The following is a 16,005-nucleotide window of genomic DNA, read 5'->3' as shown; positions in this document are numbered from 1 at the left end:
TTTATTTTTATTTTTTTATCACTGCAATGCTCTTAGTCTCAACGTGCTTTAAAACTAGCGCCGGTTATTTTCAGATACTTAAAAAAAAATCATGAGATGGACCAATACAGTAGAGTAATTTATGTGTTGTTATGTGTACTATGAAAATTAAAGTTGCTAAAAAAAAAAAAACAGCAATTGAAATGTATTCTGAGAGTTACAGTATAACAAGCAAATGGCATCAATTTGGACGAATGGCTCACAAGGTGTTGCTTTAAGGCAATCAATCATGAGTTGCGCTTGCATGTTCATCATGTCGCTCTTTATCCACTCCGCTGTTTCCCCCCCCCCCTGCGAATGTCGACCCCCTCTTGTCATGGATTAGCTTCCATACTTGCCTGAACAAAGACGCTTGGACTTGTGTTTACGTACTGGTCCATGCGTGGTGTGAAGAGGAGCCACGTCCCCCACTTAAGTCCACGTCTTAGAGGACCCCAATTTGCTAGTCATTAATCAGAACACCTGCTCTGAGAGGACCCACTGCTTTTCCGACAGACTTTTGGCTCCGCCACTTGAGTCATCAGTGTCATTTGAATTACATGCAACGAATGTGCCCGAGACTAATTTGAGTATGCAAATGCCTCGCTGGGAAAAGGGCGCCGTGCATTACGTGGAGATTAAACAGCAATATGTAATTCGAGTGTTGGTCCAGCAAGCACGTCTAAACATAGGCCACATTTAAATAAAGTTGAATTTGGCGGCTTACGGCATTGACATGCTTTGTGGGCGGACAAAGCATGCAACAGAACAATGCAGGTAGGGGGGGGGTGAGTAAAATACTCTGACAGGATAAGGAAGACTAGGCCTGGGGAAGAAAGGGCGTCTAAGAAAAGAGGTAGTAGAGGAAACAAATGAATAAATTCATGGGGCACAAAATGAAAGTGAAGATGGAGCGGAGCCGAGTGGAGAACAGGGGTCGGAGTCATCAGTGGAAGATTTTTTTTATTGTCCGGATACAGGAGATGCACACAAAAGCACCGGGAAGATTCAATTAAGTATCATATGCAGTGACCTTATTTCCATGGTTACGGAACAGTGGAAAATATTAATCAAGTCTGCACTCTCAACAGGGAGAAAGCAGGTGGAAGGAAAGACGGGAAGGAGAAAGGCAACGATGGCTTGGTAGCTTGGGGGGGGGGGCAACATGGCGTATTTAGCATCCAGTTCTGACAATGAAAAGCCAGTTTGTGACAATGGAATTCGGAACAATAAAAATTCTGTCCGATGCTGGAATTAAACTGTTAACTCAACAAAATATATCCCCAACCTTTTTTTTTTTTGGGCAGAGCTGAACTCCGTGACTCACAAAAGAATTGTTTTTACTTCTGGTTGGATTTTACATCTTGATGCCTTTGTGGAGAAGGAGGGGGAAAAAATGGAGTATCATCCTCGCAAATGTTCGCCACACAACAATGTTTTTATCCATCAATGAGTTTCCTTCCTATTTAAGGATGCACTTACTCTGAGATGGGGGTCGGGGGGGTGGGGGGGCTTCTAAAAAAACAACGCTTGCATATGGTTAGAGACACAGATGGTAAAAATTATGACAATGGTTTGCAATCATATTCTATTACAATGCTCCTCTCTGTCACATTTCCCTGCACGCGGCAGAGGGGGAAAGTTGAAGATAGTTGTGTTTGATGAAGCTGTAGAGTGTTTGCTCGCTGTCTGCAGGGACTGTCTTGAAAACAATCTATCTGAAACTCCCCCGCTGTGCAAAATGTTAAATAAACAAAAGGCGAGGATAAACAAAATCACTCCGTTTCAATGTCACCGAGAAGAAAGACGACATTTCAATGTTGCCATGGTGGGGAGAAAAAAAAAAAAAGGTGGCAGCCCTAACGTTTAAACTTTGGACACATGGTGAAATGTTTTTTTTGTTGTTCTTTTTTTTTCCCAGCAGACAATATTTATTTATAAATATATTGCCAACACAAATGTGTTTTTTCTACTTTGTGGTGCTGATGAAAACAGGATGAGGAAAAATAGTCAACTCCAATTTTTCTCCATCTGCTCTTTTGGATTTACTGTATAATGGTTTAAATATTGAAATACTGTACAAAGTATGTAAAGAGCAGTGTCACAAGTTTAAGACATTTTCTTACAATTATTTATTTGGAAGTTTTGTAGCTCCTGATGCAACGTCATCAAAATGACTGACGTGCAGGAAGCTGTCGAAACATAGCGACGAGCCGCGACATTGTACCCATTTTACACATTGTGAGGCATGTCGATACAAGACTTGCATATTTTCCGTGCTTACTTTTGACTGAGACTGTCAGAGAAGTATTCATTTAAAAAAAATATTTATTATGGTTTTAGTTGGCACTGTTTTGACATTGCACTCATTAGAATGTCAGATGAGTCTTTTTTTTTTTTTTTACTTGCCGTTCACCTGGCAGCAAGACTGCTTGATAGTGGCCACTCGTTGCGAGGTATGAGACCATCTTTGGATGTTTGGACATTTTTCGAAGCAACGATTGGCAAAGGTACGCAGTAATATGTTTCATCTTACAGTGACGCAGTGGTGGGCGGTAAAAATAATATAAAAGATAAAATGTAATTAAATTTATAGAATTTTTTTCTAATTAGAATTCAGCAGGAATTTAGAGTTGATCACGGGTTACTGTGAGCCTTCTCGCAGGCCTTACGTTGAAGGTGCAAACGCGTTCTGTGATTCGATACTCACCCGAGACAGAGCAACGCGATGCAGAAATCGTCAGACAGTTTTTCCCGGCGGCTGAAAAATCTAAAATATATTCTTGCTTTTTTTTTAACCCAAAATGGCCGAAGGAGGGAAAAGTGTGGATTTTATTGCAGATATACTTGCAAGGCCATTTTCAAGACGGACCTTACAAGAGAAGCTCTCTCGTGAGCCGAGGTGGTGTGTAAGTTTGTGTCTGTATATTATTTCTCCAGCCGTGATGTCACAAATTATATTACGAGGGGGTTTATTCAAGTTGGACTAAGTAGGACCGCATTGAAGGCCTACATGTGAAATGCACGGCCCGCCACTGAATTGTTAGTAACATTTTGGTTAAATAGTTTAGTTCAGAACAACGGGTGAAACTACAGCGTGCAACTCCATTGCCTCACAATTTACGTTTACTGTAAGTTACAAAGTATGTCATGCGCTGTCATCATTGTCTGGCTTAAAATGTCCACATCAACACGCAAGAGCTCCACTAATGACCTGTGCTTTTTCCACAAACAATGAGCCAAGTCAAGACCATTTATGGTGACAAACACGTGAATTAAAAATATATTTATAAAATAAATATTTTTTTAAATCATCTTTTGTTGTTCAGTCCTTTATCCTATTGACATTCATGCGCTGTCACATGATGCATGGCGGCTAATGGTGACTGTCAAAGTACGGCAACTAATCTTGCCGGTGGGCACGGCAAGACCAGTCGGGGCAGGCGTCCACCAAGGTGGAACTCGGGAGGGCCCGAGCTGAGTGTCTGTTCAAGTGCCTGATGCGACCATGACCACTTCCAGAAACAATTTAATTCCAGCGCTTCAGCCATCTCCAGCTGATCTACTCTTCCAAGGTCATTAAGTGTGCCACTGAAGGTCACATGATTAATGAGTGACAGACCCTCCGGTGCAATAACGTGTATGAATGTGGCCCATTAATTAGACAGGGGGGCCAGAGAGAATGAATGGCCAGGGACAGCTTGGCCCCCTCGCGACCCCATCCGTCCCAGACACCATTTTTCATTTTCATCTTTACAACAAACACACACAGACACATGCTTCTATTCTATTAGTCCAAAAAAAAACACAAAAAAAAACAAAGAAGCAAAACAACCGCCGCCCACAAAAAACAACAATTCTATAAAAAAAAAACCACACACCCGTAATACAGTTATGAAAAACTTTTTTCTTAAATTTCAACATAATTTTCCAAAGCATTGTTCAAGTCCGTCCACATAACGCAGCCCCCCCGCCCCAAATCTGCCCAACTATTTCTTATGTCTTCCGCTGTTGGCATGGTCCTCAGGTTGATCTGCTTATCTATCAAACATCACAATGTTGCCTTTTTCCAGAGCTAAAAGCCCTCTGCATTAGTGAGGACAATCTCCAGGAGGAAATGAAACATTCTGCTGCCGCCGACTGACTTCACGAAAAAACAAAAAGGATGTAACCTTTACAGACGAGGACGTTTACTGTAAATACCCGATTGTCGCCACACTCTTTTCAAATGGGAGTGTGTTGAACGCAGCACTGGCGTGTCAGACTAATCAATGTAATGCAACGCCATCAAGAGTGGCCATTCTGATGCGGAAGCTTGTTCTTTTATTTTCACAGATGTATAGCTTGCTAAGTATATTGAGCAATAATATCAGAATCCTGTGCAGCCAGTGGAAAACATTTCAATTTCACCTCCAAGTCAGCATTATGGACACACCCCAATGTGGTCGTCAATCAAAAAAAAATAAAAAATGCATGCACAGTTTGTAATAGCAGAGATCGACTTCAGATGAGGTTGTTGCGCAATATCAGGCGACACAATGGCTATCTATGTACACAATCTGATCAGTTCACACTCTGCACCTGGGTCACTTCTCTACAAACCCCAAATGCACCGTCAGCAGCAAGTAAACGGAGCAAAAAAAAAAAAACACATTTTCAATTGTCCCAGAAACATAACAAGCAGTGACAGAGCGAGCCCAATCCAACAAAAGAAAAAAAAAAAGGGAAGCATTGAGAAATGTGTGTGTTTGTGAAATTACCCTAAAATGAATTCTAGGTCACCGAGATTTATTTGTAGTTATGAATATGGAGGAGAAATTATTTACGAGGCACGGCGACAGTAAAGATGAAATTGAAAGGTGCGGCTGATGCTATTTACCACTCCGTTTTTGAAAGAACGAACAACCAAAAACGATGATATTAAAAATATTCTTTCATACGTCAGACAAGGAATGAACCCGTTGACCCTTGTGAATAAAGCTTCTCTCTAGAGATTTGACACACATCTTTCAGCACACATCTGAAGACAGACATGGATGTTGTTTGCCCTCTGATATATTTTTAATATTCAGATCATATCAAATGTGTCCTTCTTCAATTATTGATCTATCTATCTACTCGCAACATAACACATGCTGCGTTCTGGCATGTGATTTCCACGGCCCAGCCAGTCGGTCGTCTTATTCAGCATGATTGGCGGGGGTGGAGCAGCATCTTGGCCAAGGGAACTAAGGACGCACGCTCCATCAAACACCATCAACCGACTCACAGTCACGTGACAGGGGCTACCTTTGCTACGTCTGTCGTCATCTACGTGCGTTGACGGCAACGCTTCAAAATTAGATTAAGACTAATATTTCTGACCTCATTTTCATAAATATTCTTCTTAAGACTGACGATTAAAAAAAAAAAAAATTTTGAGTCAGAGATGTATTGAATCTTACATGTTGTGGTTCAATTGTTTTCAGTGTTTAAAATACAATGTTGCCCATTCCATCGAGTTAAAATATGTATTTTTTAAAGACAGCAAACTGTAATAGGAATAGGAAGGAATGTTTGTCATGATACTGCTCTACTTTTCAATATGTAACGTCAATATATTACCATTTTCGAATAAATGAATTAGGAAAACAAATTACCTGAAGTGTATCAAAGGCGAACTGCTATGACCGTCGCAGTTAGCGTAACATAAGCTGAATCCGAAACAAGTCCGGACAGCGTCTCCTGAACCATTCCCGGCACTGATGCACCTCATCTCTAATTTTTACTGTACTTTCTTCTCGCAACAGCAACCAACAGAGTGCGCTGGCTTCTTATTTAGGCAGCTTCATGAAGCCTAAATCTCATGTTCGCCCCCTAGTGGTTGGCGGACTACTGTTTGCGAATTGATTGATTATATATGCAGCAGAGGCCACGTTGAAAATGTAAATATTGCTGACGATCAGGTGAATTAAATTGTGGCTGCTAAAATCGTGATCATGGTTAAAAGTGTATTTTTTATTTTAATTTTTTCAATCTGTATAGTCAAATTGTACAGTTTAGTTCATTGAGCATTCAAGAAGTTTAATGTTCAGATTTTACATAATGTTAAATATACTTTTTATGAGTGGTTTGGCCTCGTTTTGAACAACGGCTTGGAATGAACACACCACTTGAGATAATACAGGAACGAAATGATATTGCATCTTGAATGTTTCTGAAAAAGGCTAAAGAGCAGCTGTAGAATTATACAGTTATCGTCTAAAATATGACAACACTCAATTTTCCAAAGGAATATCAAGCAACATAATGACACTTAATGGAGCAAATGTTTTTCATGCAGTCTTTTGACCAACAGCATCTCCTGTGGTGGCTCATTTTCATGCATGGTGCTCTCACCCACCATGTCCGGCTTGAGGGGGCACGCTGGAGCAAAAGCAGCAAAGTAGAGGAGAGACACCATGCTGGGTGAACAGAAAGCTTCCATGCGCGCAAGCCCGAGTGGCTAGAGGACATTTCACGCGAATGGCGGCCGGGCCAATTGAACTGACTGCAACGCTGCATGATTTGAAGGTCAGGAGACAGCGGATTATATTCCAGTGATGGCGGAGGGAGGGGGGGGGATTGGCGGAGCAAAATGGTGCCTCCCCCCTTCACCCCGCCCCGTCTTGCACGCTCCTGAATTATTGCAGAAGAGCCAAGATTGAATCAACATAGCACCAAACGCCGCCACCATTACTCTTACAGATAGCACGCTATGAAACACGGGGAAGGACCAGTACATCAAAATGAGAAATTCTACTCAGGGAAATTTGAAAGTTGCATTTTTCATATCATAAAACAAACATTGCTATTTTTTTTTTAAGAAAACAATCAACAATTAACATTTATTCTTGACTGTAGTTCATTCTTATGTGTGCAATATAGGAAAGAAAAATTCACTACAGAGCGCAATTGTATTTCTTCTTCGAGACACAGGCGACAGCCCGAATGAACGAGTAGGCCTGAAAAAGCACAATTTATCAGGATTGCAGCTGGGGGTGCAAAATCTACTCACACATAACAAAAGCATGAGGTGATTATGCACATGACTGCGGTAATAAGCTGTAATAAGACGAGGAATGACCATACGTATTTAGTCCAGACATTGTGCAAGAGGGCCTAACATGATTACATCACATTTCCATGTTGCAGATTTCAGGAACCCACAGGCCAGCATGGACACCAATTTGCACAACAACAACATCAACAACAAGGGCAGCAATAAGGACGCCGAGAGGCGTTTCGTGAAATCGGTGACATTAATGTCATTAAACTAATTCTATGGATGCACCAAAGTCGGTTCGCATGCTTGAGAAACGTGTTCAGGGTGAGCATTGGTTCACGCTAGCCTGCACTGATTTACACAATGTACGAGTTGGAACTTCTGATTGCAAGTCAACCTATGGAATGTGATCAGAGACACTAAAAAAAAAAATTAAAAAAAACTGCTTTAATCACATAAGATCAATTGACATTTTTATAACTGCTTTCACAAAATATACTCGCAGATAACATTATGGCACGGTAATTCATCTATATATTCTTAACCATTTCGACGGCTTAGGAAGAGTTCTGATGAGCTATGAACAAAATGTTGCCATGGATGGACTGCAGCTTAACATCACATAGATGAGATCACAACATTCTTTTCGATTATTATGCTCATCCCCTATAGTGCCCTATCATATTGTATCAAATTTATGCGTTTAAGTCGTTTCCAAGAAAAGCTGCCCCAAAGCATCTGATCATCACACTATATGTGAAAAAAATACCTATTTTGGAGAAAAATAAAAATATATATTTAATGCTATTTTTGTCAAAATTATACAATTTGTATTCAGTTCATTTTGCCTTTTTATTATAATTTATATTTTGACTGATTCAGGTAACAAAAAAACCTAAAACAATATTGTCTGCTATAATTAATCAGTAAAAATATAAAAACTCATACAATGTACCTAAAAAAAAAATAAAAAAAAAAAATCAGTCAAACCGGAAAATTAAAAAATGTACTCGTTTGACAAAAATTGAAAAGCGGGAATCTGAAAATTCTACAGCGGTTTTGCATTTTGGCCACGGGAAATAGAATGATGCTTGATTAATTCCAATGCTGGTAAAAATGCAGCAAAAAATATTTCAATATCTTTAATAACCCATATTATATGGAAATAATTTATCAAGCAAAGTAATTTGACAAAAAAACAAAAATATAAAATGTACACTGTATGCTAGAAAATCCGCCAGCATGTTAGCTTGACCGTATACGACAAACTATCATATGCAATTGTGTCAACATTTTTTACGTATAATCATACTAATGATTTCCACGACGTCAGAACAGGTGAGCGTTGTCACCAGGAAAGTGAAGGCGCTGATGACTTCCCCTTATTCTTGCCGCAGTTGTCAGGCGCTAACAAGCAGCAAAGTCAATCCAGCGCACGTTTGAATGGCCGACCATGTTAAGCTCTTAAAGCAGCCGTTAATCCAGGATTTTAGGAGGAACGCGCAAGTTTGGCACATTATCATGGGCGAGCCCAGACCTTCGTCTGAGTTTAATCACTACGACCAGCAGCACTCAAAGTCTCACACAGACCTTAAACTTGAGCGAGATGAGATAAGAGGGGATGTCACCGCTATTGTCACGCTCCAAAATTGCATTTAAGTGGCTGACCGTTGTCTGCTTAGATCAGCGGTTCTCAAACTTTTTTACAATCAAGTAGCGCCTCAAAGAAGTTTGTTGACAAAATATGAGGCAGAAGTATATTGAAAAGTATGCACTGTTCAAATTAGGGCTGTACAATTAATCAAAATCCAATTACGATTATTGCACTCAACGATTACAATATTGGCATAATCTTAATTTTTTTTTATTTTATAATCACTATATAGTATTATAAAATTGTTAAAATAGTACTCATTTTACAAAGTCTAAAACTACAGCGCCTATACTTGAGTTCAAAATGTGAGCGTTTTGTTGAAATTGTTCATTTAAATGTTGCAACAGATCTATGGCAATTAATAAGTTTATAGCAAGTAAAGTCCAGGACGTTGTTTCTTTATGCAAGGAAACCACACTCAAATTTATACATTTGCACCGTTTTTTTAAAATGATTTTAAGATCAAATAAATTTGATTTGTCTGAATGTTTGTTTTTGTTTTGTACCTCAAAAAAAAAGAATCGTTTGAATAATTGTGATTTCAATTATTCCTAAAATAATCATGATTAATATATTTTTTTCATAAGAGAGCAGCCCTATTTTAAATATTGGTAATTACAAAAAATAACTAATTAATTAAAATGTATTCCAAATCAAATGTATTTATAAAAAAAATGTACCTAAAAAAAAGATTGAATCCAAATTCATTGCAAAATTAAACAACTGGAATGTAGCAGAATCATAATAATATTAAACGCATTTTGAACATTTAAATGAGTTCTTCTTTCACATACCTGCAGTGCAGTCACATATGTGATGATTCTGATTAATTCCAAATTATTTGCCTAATTTTGATTCACAATGTTTTTTTAAGTAATTCAAATAATCGTCAACGTACTTCCAAATAAACATATACACACCCTATTTTGATCTAAGCACGAGAAACCGCTAATGACAAAAGAAACACATTCCAAACAGTGGCTAGTCATAAAACCCTTCACGCCTTAAACCTGGCTCCTGTGATTGCGATGATCCCCCCCCATCCCTGATGACTACGGCAAACCATGTTGGCTCTCACGACGCCCGAGTGACCTCCAAGGTCACTTGGCCAGTCTCCTCCTCAGACTGGCCTCAGCCGCCAGACGTGCGCAGGCCGCAGCAGACGGATGCATTCGCGGTGCCCTTGACTCCAGCTACACACGCAGGCCAGACGGGCGCGCATCTAACAAAGCAACGCAGACAGACTAACGCGTTAAGAGCTGACAGCTGCAGCTCCTAACCATGCATCTGCATGACAGCCATCAGCCAATAAGGCAGAATTCATGAGGAAACGCTCACGTGACTCAACTCGATTCCAGGGAGCCGTCGTGGGCTCGGGTCAAGGTTTATAACTAGAGCGGGGGGGATTTGGTAGTTGCTGCATGGAGGATATTAGTAGCAGTGGACGGACTGATAAACCTGCCTGCGTAAGCGACTCGGACACGACTTATCACGGAATATATGAAAAAATACCACAGAAGCTGTGGAGAAAAAGGAGGAAATGAAATGAAGAAGGGGAGCAAGCTTGCTTTCCTGTATTGTTTTTGTTTTGTTTTTTTCCTTCGCAGTCGAGCACTGTAAACAGACACTCCTGAGTGTACAGTTTTCATGCAGGTCGATGCAAACACTTGTCATGAAACGCCACTCAGAGTGAACAATTAATCAAATTCAAATTGACATTACAATGTTGGAGAACTGAATTTTCAATTTTAAAAAAATAAATAAATCAGTTGATTTATTTTGGTTGGCCGGTTGGATTTATATTCAAGCGCATAGCTGAGATATGTGCGCGTATTTATATAGTGTCTAGATAAGTCCAGTTCACATGTTTACACATGGCTTTGAAGTTTTGTTTTTTTTTGGGAAAGAATACACGATAGCCCTTATGTTTACAGATCACAGTCTCACGAAAAAGAACTGATAAAGCCACAGATTTGTTTGCGTGCACGTCAGAATCCGATATCCGATTTAGGATTTACTGATTCATGATCACGCCACTTTTGCTTGGTAGAAATTTGCAAACTTGTCTCCGTGAATGCTTAAAAGACTGCAAGTCAAAGTGTTCAGTAAGTTAACGACGAATCAAAGCTCTTAAATAAATGTCCTTTTATACTAATTAACGGTCCATTTGCCTTTATTTTAGTGTAAGATATAGCTAACATTTATAAAAAATTAATCGAATAGTATTTATCGTGATAAATAAATTTATTTTAATTTATTTAAAAAAGACATGGGAAGTAGGGCCTTAAAAAAAAAAATCACATTAAAATCGCAATATTGAGGATAAAAAAAAAAATCGCAATGAAGCTAAAACAGATTATCATGATGACGTGTTCCTTCGTGAGGGGTAGGGGGTGCGGGGGTGCTCGACTCCAGATCAACACTGAGCAGCATCAATCAGAATCAACACTTGCTTTGAGGTCAAATATGACAGAGGCAAGAAAGTCAAAAGTTACTCAGTGGTTAGAAACCCGCCATGGCAGCTCAGAAAAGTCCCAATTAACACTCGTCGACTTTAAATAAATGTTGCTGAATATTGTGTGAGAATCAGTTACATGGCGTTGGGGGTCTTGTGCGTGTGCGTGTGTGACAGTGAATGTGAGGAAGTGAGTGAGTTAGCGAGGGAGTCCAAATGGATTTCAGCGCGGGAATAAATCACTGTCGCCACAGAAACTGGCCGACAGTTGTGATGGATGGCTGAAATTTTTGTGTTGATGTCTTTAGTATTGCTGACAATTTGGTCGTGGTGGCTTTTTTTTTTTTTCCACTTTTTGCGCCACGCATTTAAATGTCGACACGTGTCGCCAAAGTGTGTTTCTCCCACCCCATGAGGTCATACTTGCCAGGATGCCCTCTTTTTTTGTAAAATAAAAGGTGGCTACAATAAAGCAATGCGTGAAGTGATTTTTGTGGCTTATCATGCTGATATAAAAACTCAGTTGGAAGATAACAATGGACACCATCTTGTGTGCGTGTGCACGTGTGTGTGTTTGTTTCTGCGACAGTCACATGGACGCACTGACCATTCTCATTGGGTAACGTCACGGCGTGACACACTGACTGTTTGCTGCGTCTGCCAAATACACACTATGCATGGCTTCTTTGGAGGAAATAGATAATTGTAGAATATTAAAAAAAAAAAAAGATCTGATCTGAAATAACTATAAATTACTACATCTAGTCATGTCCAAAATGTCAATAATTGAAATGCAGTCTATGTACTTTTGCATCAAGTTATACAAATACAAACCAGCACTCAACTTCACTGTGTAAATTCCAAACATTAAACACATGCATAAATATACTTTAAATACATCTTAGCTTCGCTTCAAATTATGCAAAGATAACATTTAAAACTCGAACAAAAACTCTTTCTCTACATAATCTGAAGGTCCAAAGCCAAAGTCATTTTTAACTTACTGTCAGAATATCAATCAAAATTAGCAGCGTCCTTGCTTTAAAAAAAAAAAAAAAAAAAAAGACTACCATTCAGGTCATAATAAAATGTTGAATTGATTTTTTTCAAACTTGTTAAAAAATAACTAAAAGTCAGAAAGGCTACCAAAAGACTGAATGCATGTACTTAAAAACAATATCTACACAATTTTGCAGCCTATACACACACAGCACGACAAAGTACGCATCCTTGCACACACGCACAAAACTTCAGAGTTGGGCCACTCCAAGTTAACCCCCACCCCTCAACACAGACTCACACACACACACACACACACACACGCCCCCCACCCTCCCCCAGAGCACCCAAGTCCAGTGTTTCCATGTGCTCTCAGATGCCAACCTCAAATCCGAGCACGCCTGCCACAAACTTCAACAATCAATACTTCCAAAGCTTCAGTCGCATCTCTCAAAGTAGCCAGACTCCACCACCACAGCACACATGACAAAAGCATTTACTGACCTTTTTTTTTTTTCTTTTTTTCCTTCCCCTTCTATGTCGTTACAGTCCCCTCTCTGCTGGTCCTCTCTACACCTCTAGTCTCAGTAAGTCATGCAGGAGCCGCTTCGTGCTCCTGTTCAAGCCCCACGCATCTGTATGAGTCTGATTTCACAGTCCTGAAGGGGGCGGAAGGTGGGGTGGGGGTGGAGATGGGGGGGGGGACCATGAACGTGCTGCTTATTTAGAAGCCGGCGCGCAATACCTGGGCTTGTAGGCAGCTGTTTAAAGCGCGAGACAACATCCAGGGTGCATCATACCCCCTCTTCCTTACACTCTCACACAACACGCACACGCGCACACACACACACACACACACACACACCTCCAGTCTCTCTCTCTCTCTCTCTTCCTCTCGCTCCAACACATGTGCTCACACTCACTAGTCGGCTGCCTGGCTCACTACACTGCACACACACACACCCACAGACGCACACACACACACGCACACACGCACACACGCACGCACACACGCACGCAAAGTGAAACAGACAGACACAAGCAGCGGTCTGTCAGAGGTCTCTCTACCTGAGCTGGGACAGCGAAAACACAGTGAGAAAGGTTGGCCGCTCCGTCCCGTCTCCTTGTCTTTTCTCCAAAGTATTTAGAAGACAATTTCAACAAGGGATTGCTCCCAATCTAGCAGGGTGATCCACATGGATGAGTTATAATATGCTTGCCACTCTCTCCCTCACCATCTTCTTCAACTCTCTCATGCTTCTTGTCTTTTCTCACTATTTGGCGCTGGAGCCTATCATCAAGCAGTCGCCGGACGATCCCCCCCCCTCCTGTCCCCTTTTCAATATTTTTGCTTTTCTTCCTCTGGATGTGCCAGCGATGGGGCCAGAGACTGTCTCCACCTGAACGTGTATTAGTCAAATGCATTATTTATTGCAAAAGCTGCATTCATTTTTTTTTTTATGCCAGTGGACATTGGATGGGGATGGGTCGGTGGTGGTGGGGGGGGGTTAGCAGTGGCTGCATCAGCAAGGACGGGGTGTATAAGTGATATGTCAAATTTGGGGGGGTGGGGGATGAGGGGTCAGGATTTGGCAGAGTGAGGGTCTAACGGGAGGAGGAGGGGGAAAAAACACATGGAATATGATTTTAATGTATTTATTTATGCAGTGGCTGGGATTGCCTTATCATCCAGGGTGATACTTGAGGGCATCGTTCTGCAAGCCATCCCAAATCACAGTGCCACTCTTCTTTTTTTTCATCAAAATGACTTCAATTTATTACACTTTGTGTCTACAATCTGTGTGTATGTGAGTGTATGTGAGTGTGTGAGGGACGTGGGAGGGGGGGATGACTGAAAGACAGAGACAAGAAAGAAAGAGGAGAAAAAAAAGACAGACGAACAGAAAGACAGAAAAATAGAATGACAAAACCAGAGAAAGACAGAAAATGATAAATAGAAACAGAGGCGGATAGAAAGGAAGTCAACGCGACAAAATGAGACTAAGACAGAAATGCAGATGCAATCGGATGCAAAGAAAGAAAGAAAGAAAAGAAAAAAGAAAAATAAAAAAAAAACGAAAGAAAGAAACAAAGAAAGATAAGAGTGTAATATCACTCACACATAAAAACTGACGGGACAAAAATGGCATTTTCCAAATAAGGCATAAAACTTATTAGCTCTCGTACAAAACATTATTGCATCCAAAATGATGAAACTAATTACAAAAACTAATCTTCAACATTAAGTCCCATTATTCCTAGAAGTTTCATTATTTCCTAGAAGTTAAGTTAATTTTGCCCTTCTTCTTCATTTTAATAATTTTCATCACCTGAATCATTATCAGCACGCATTAATTACATTACTTGCTTAAATCAAAAAGTTGGAATCCAGACTGTTATTAGTGTTAAATCAAGTTAATTTGCATCCTGAAATTGTACAACTACTTGAACATATTTACATTTACTTTAATTAAACAAGTAGTGATGTATAATGCTGCCTAATGAGAATTAAAAAAAAAAAAAAAAAAAAAAAAAAATCAGGTTTTAAACAAAACTACAACACACGGCCGTAGAAACTGATTCCTAGATGTGAAGGTGCTCCCCTGTATCAGAACGCCGACAATCGTTTCCTGAACGGCCATCCAGCGTGCCATGTGGCCCAAGGCCCAGCCGGCCTCTTCTATCACCACCATTAGCCCAACTGGAAAACGACTCCACGGGCATTAACAGTCCATCTCCATCATTTTAATACTATCGTAATGATGGGAATTTCTAATATTATTTTTAAAACCCTCTGAGAAAAAAAAAATCATTTCCTTGACTGAACTATATGAAAATGAGAGGAACATGAATAGAGAGGAAAGTGATTTGACGCGCGCACACACACACACACACACACACACACGACCTAAGACTGCCCGCTCTACCTGTATATTATAAAGGGACTATGAAAAAAAAAAAGAATAAAAAATAATTCCACATTGATGGACCAACTCAAGAGTCTCTAAACCGACTCGACAGCGCCCCTGCTGGTGGTGTGAAATGAAACATCCACCAAGTTGTGTCCACTACATTCCTAACACCATCCAATGTCATTAAACATAACAGTAGAATCAATCCTCCTTTTTTCTTTTTCTTTTTTCCGCGGCGACTTTAGATGTTCCTGAACGGCATTATTATGTTTTATTAATATCTCTGAATTATTACTCATTTCCCTCTTAGAACGGAGTGCTTTAATCCACATTTGAAGTACTCATCAAGGCTGTTGAGGGAAATCAGTGTGGAAGGATACATTATATTTGCAAAAATGCAAAGGATGAATTAAAAATATATGCTGATACTAAAATATTAACTTTTAATTTTAAAAAGATAATTTACCCAGAATATTTGATTCATTTTTTTTGGGAGCAAAAAAATATATGATGTGATTACATTATAGTGATTCTCATATTTCCACTATGCAATTTAACCTTGTGTTCATTTATATATTTTACATACATTTAAAAAAAAAAATGCTTTCAGCAGATGGAGGTTTACATTTGACATTGGGAGGGACAAAAAAAAAAAAGCAAAATCTAAAAAATGCTTCCAAGCGTGATAGTTTCAACTATCCTGCCTTCATGTTCACTCTTCATGTTTTTTCCCCCCCACAATAGTGAACTGTAATTCCCATGATCACCCTTGAAAGCATGACCTTGTGCTGTGTGACGGGGAGATAGCTGCAGCATGAAGACAGGACGCCACTTATCATCAAGGGATGAGGTGGCTGTTTAATTTCACACCACCAGTGGCTAAAACCCCTGTTAGTGTTGAGCATCACAATGGCGGCTACGCTGGGGGAGCAGATGTCCCGGC

General features: G+C 39.9%; 1 protein-coding gene across 2 annotated transcripts in view; it reads right to left on the bottom strand.

Annotated features, from left to right (window-relative positions):
• The window catches only part of LOC148337511 (uncharacterized), a 42,140-nt gene extending 36,338 nt beyond the window's left edge, over positions 1-5,802 (bottom strand). For both annotated transcript variants that reach the window (XM_088296959.1, XM_088296958.1), the window contains exon 1: positions 5,658-5,802. In XM_088296959.1, the coding sequence (XP_088153085.1) occupies positions 5,658-5,773 (116 nt within the window). In that variant the 5' untranslated portion in view covers positions 5,774-5,802. The remainder of the gene's footprint in view (positions 1-5,657) is intronic.
• Positions 5,803-16,005: the final 10,203 nt, after the last annotated feature.

This window comes from Idiotropiscis lumnitzeri, chromosome 5, assembly GCF_059441095.1.
Source record: "Idiotropiscis lumnitzeri isolate Australia: NSW breed Sydney's pygmy pipehorse chromosome 5, RoL_Ilum_1.0, whole genome shotgun sequence".
NCBI classification, from domain to species: domain Eukaryota; kingdom Metazoa; phylum Chordata; class Actinopteri; order Syngnathiformes; family Syngnathidae; genus Idiotropiscis; species Idiotropiscis lumnitzeri.
This window is presented reverse-complemented; position numbering and strand designations above follow the sequence as displayed.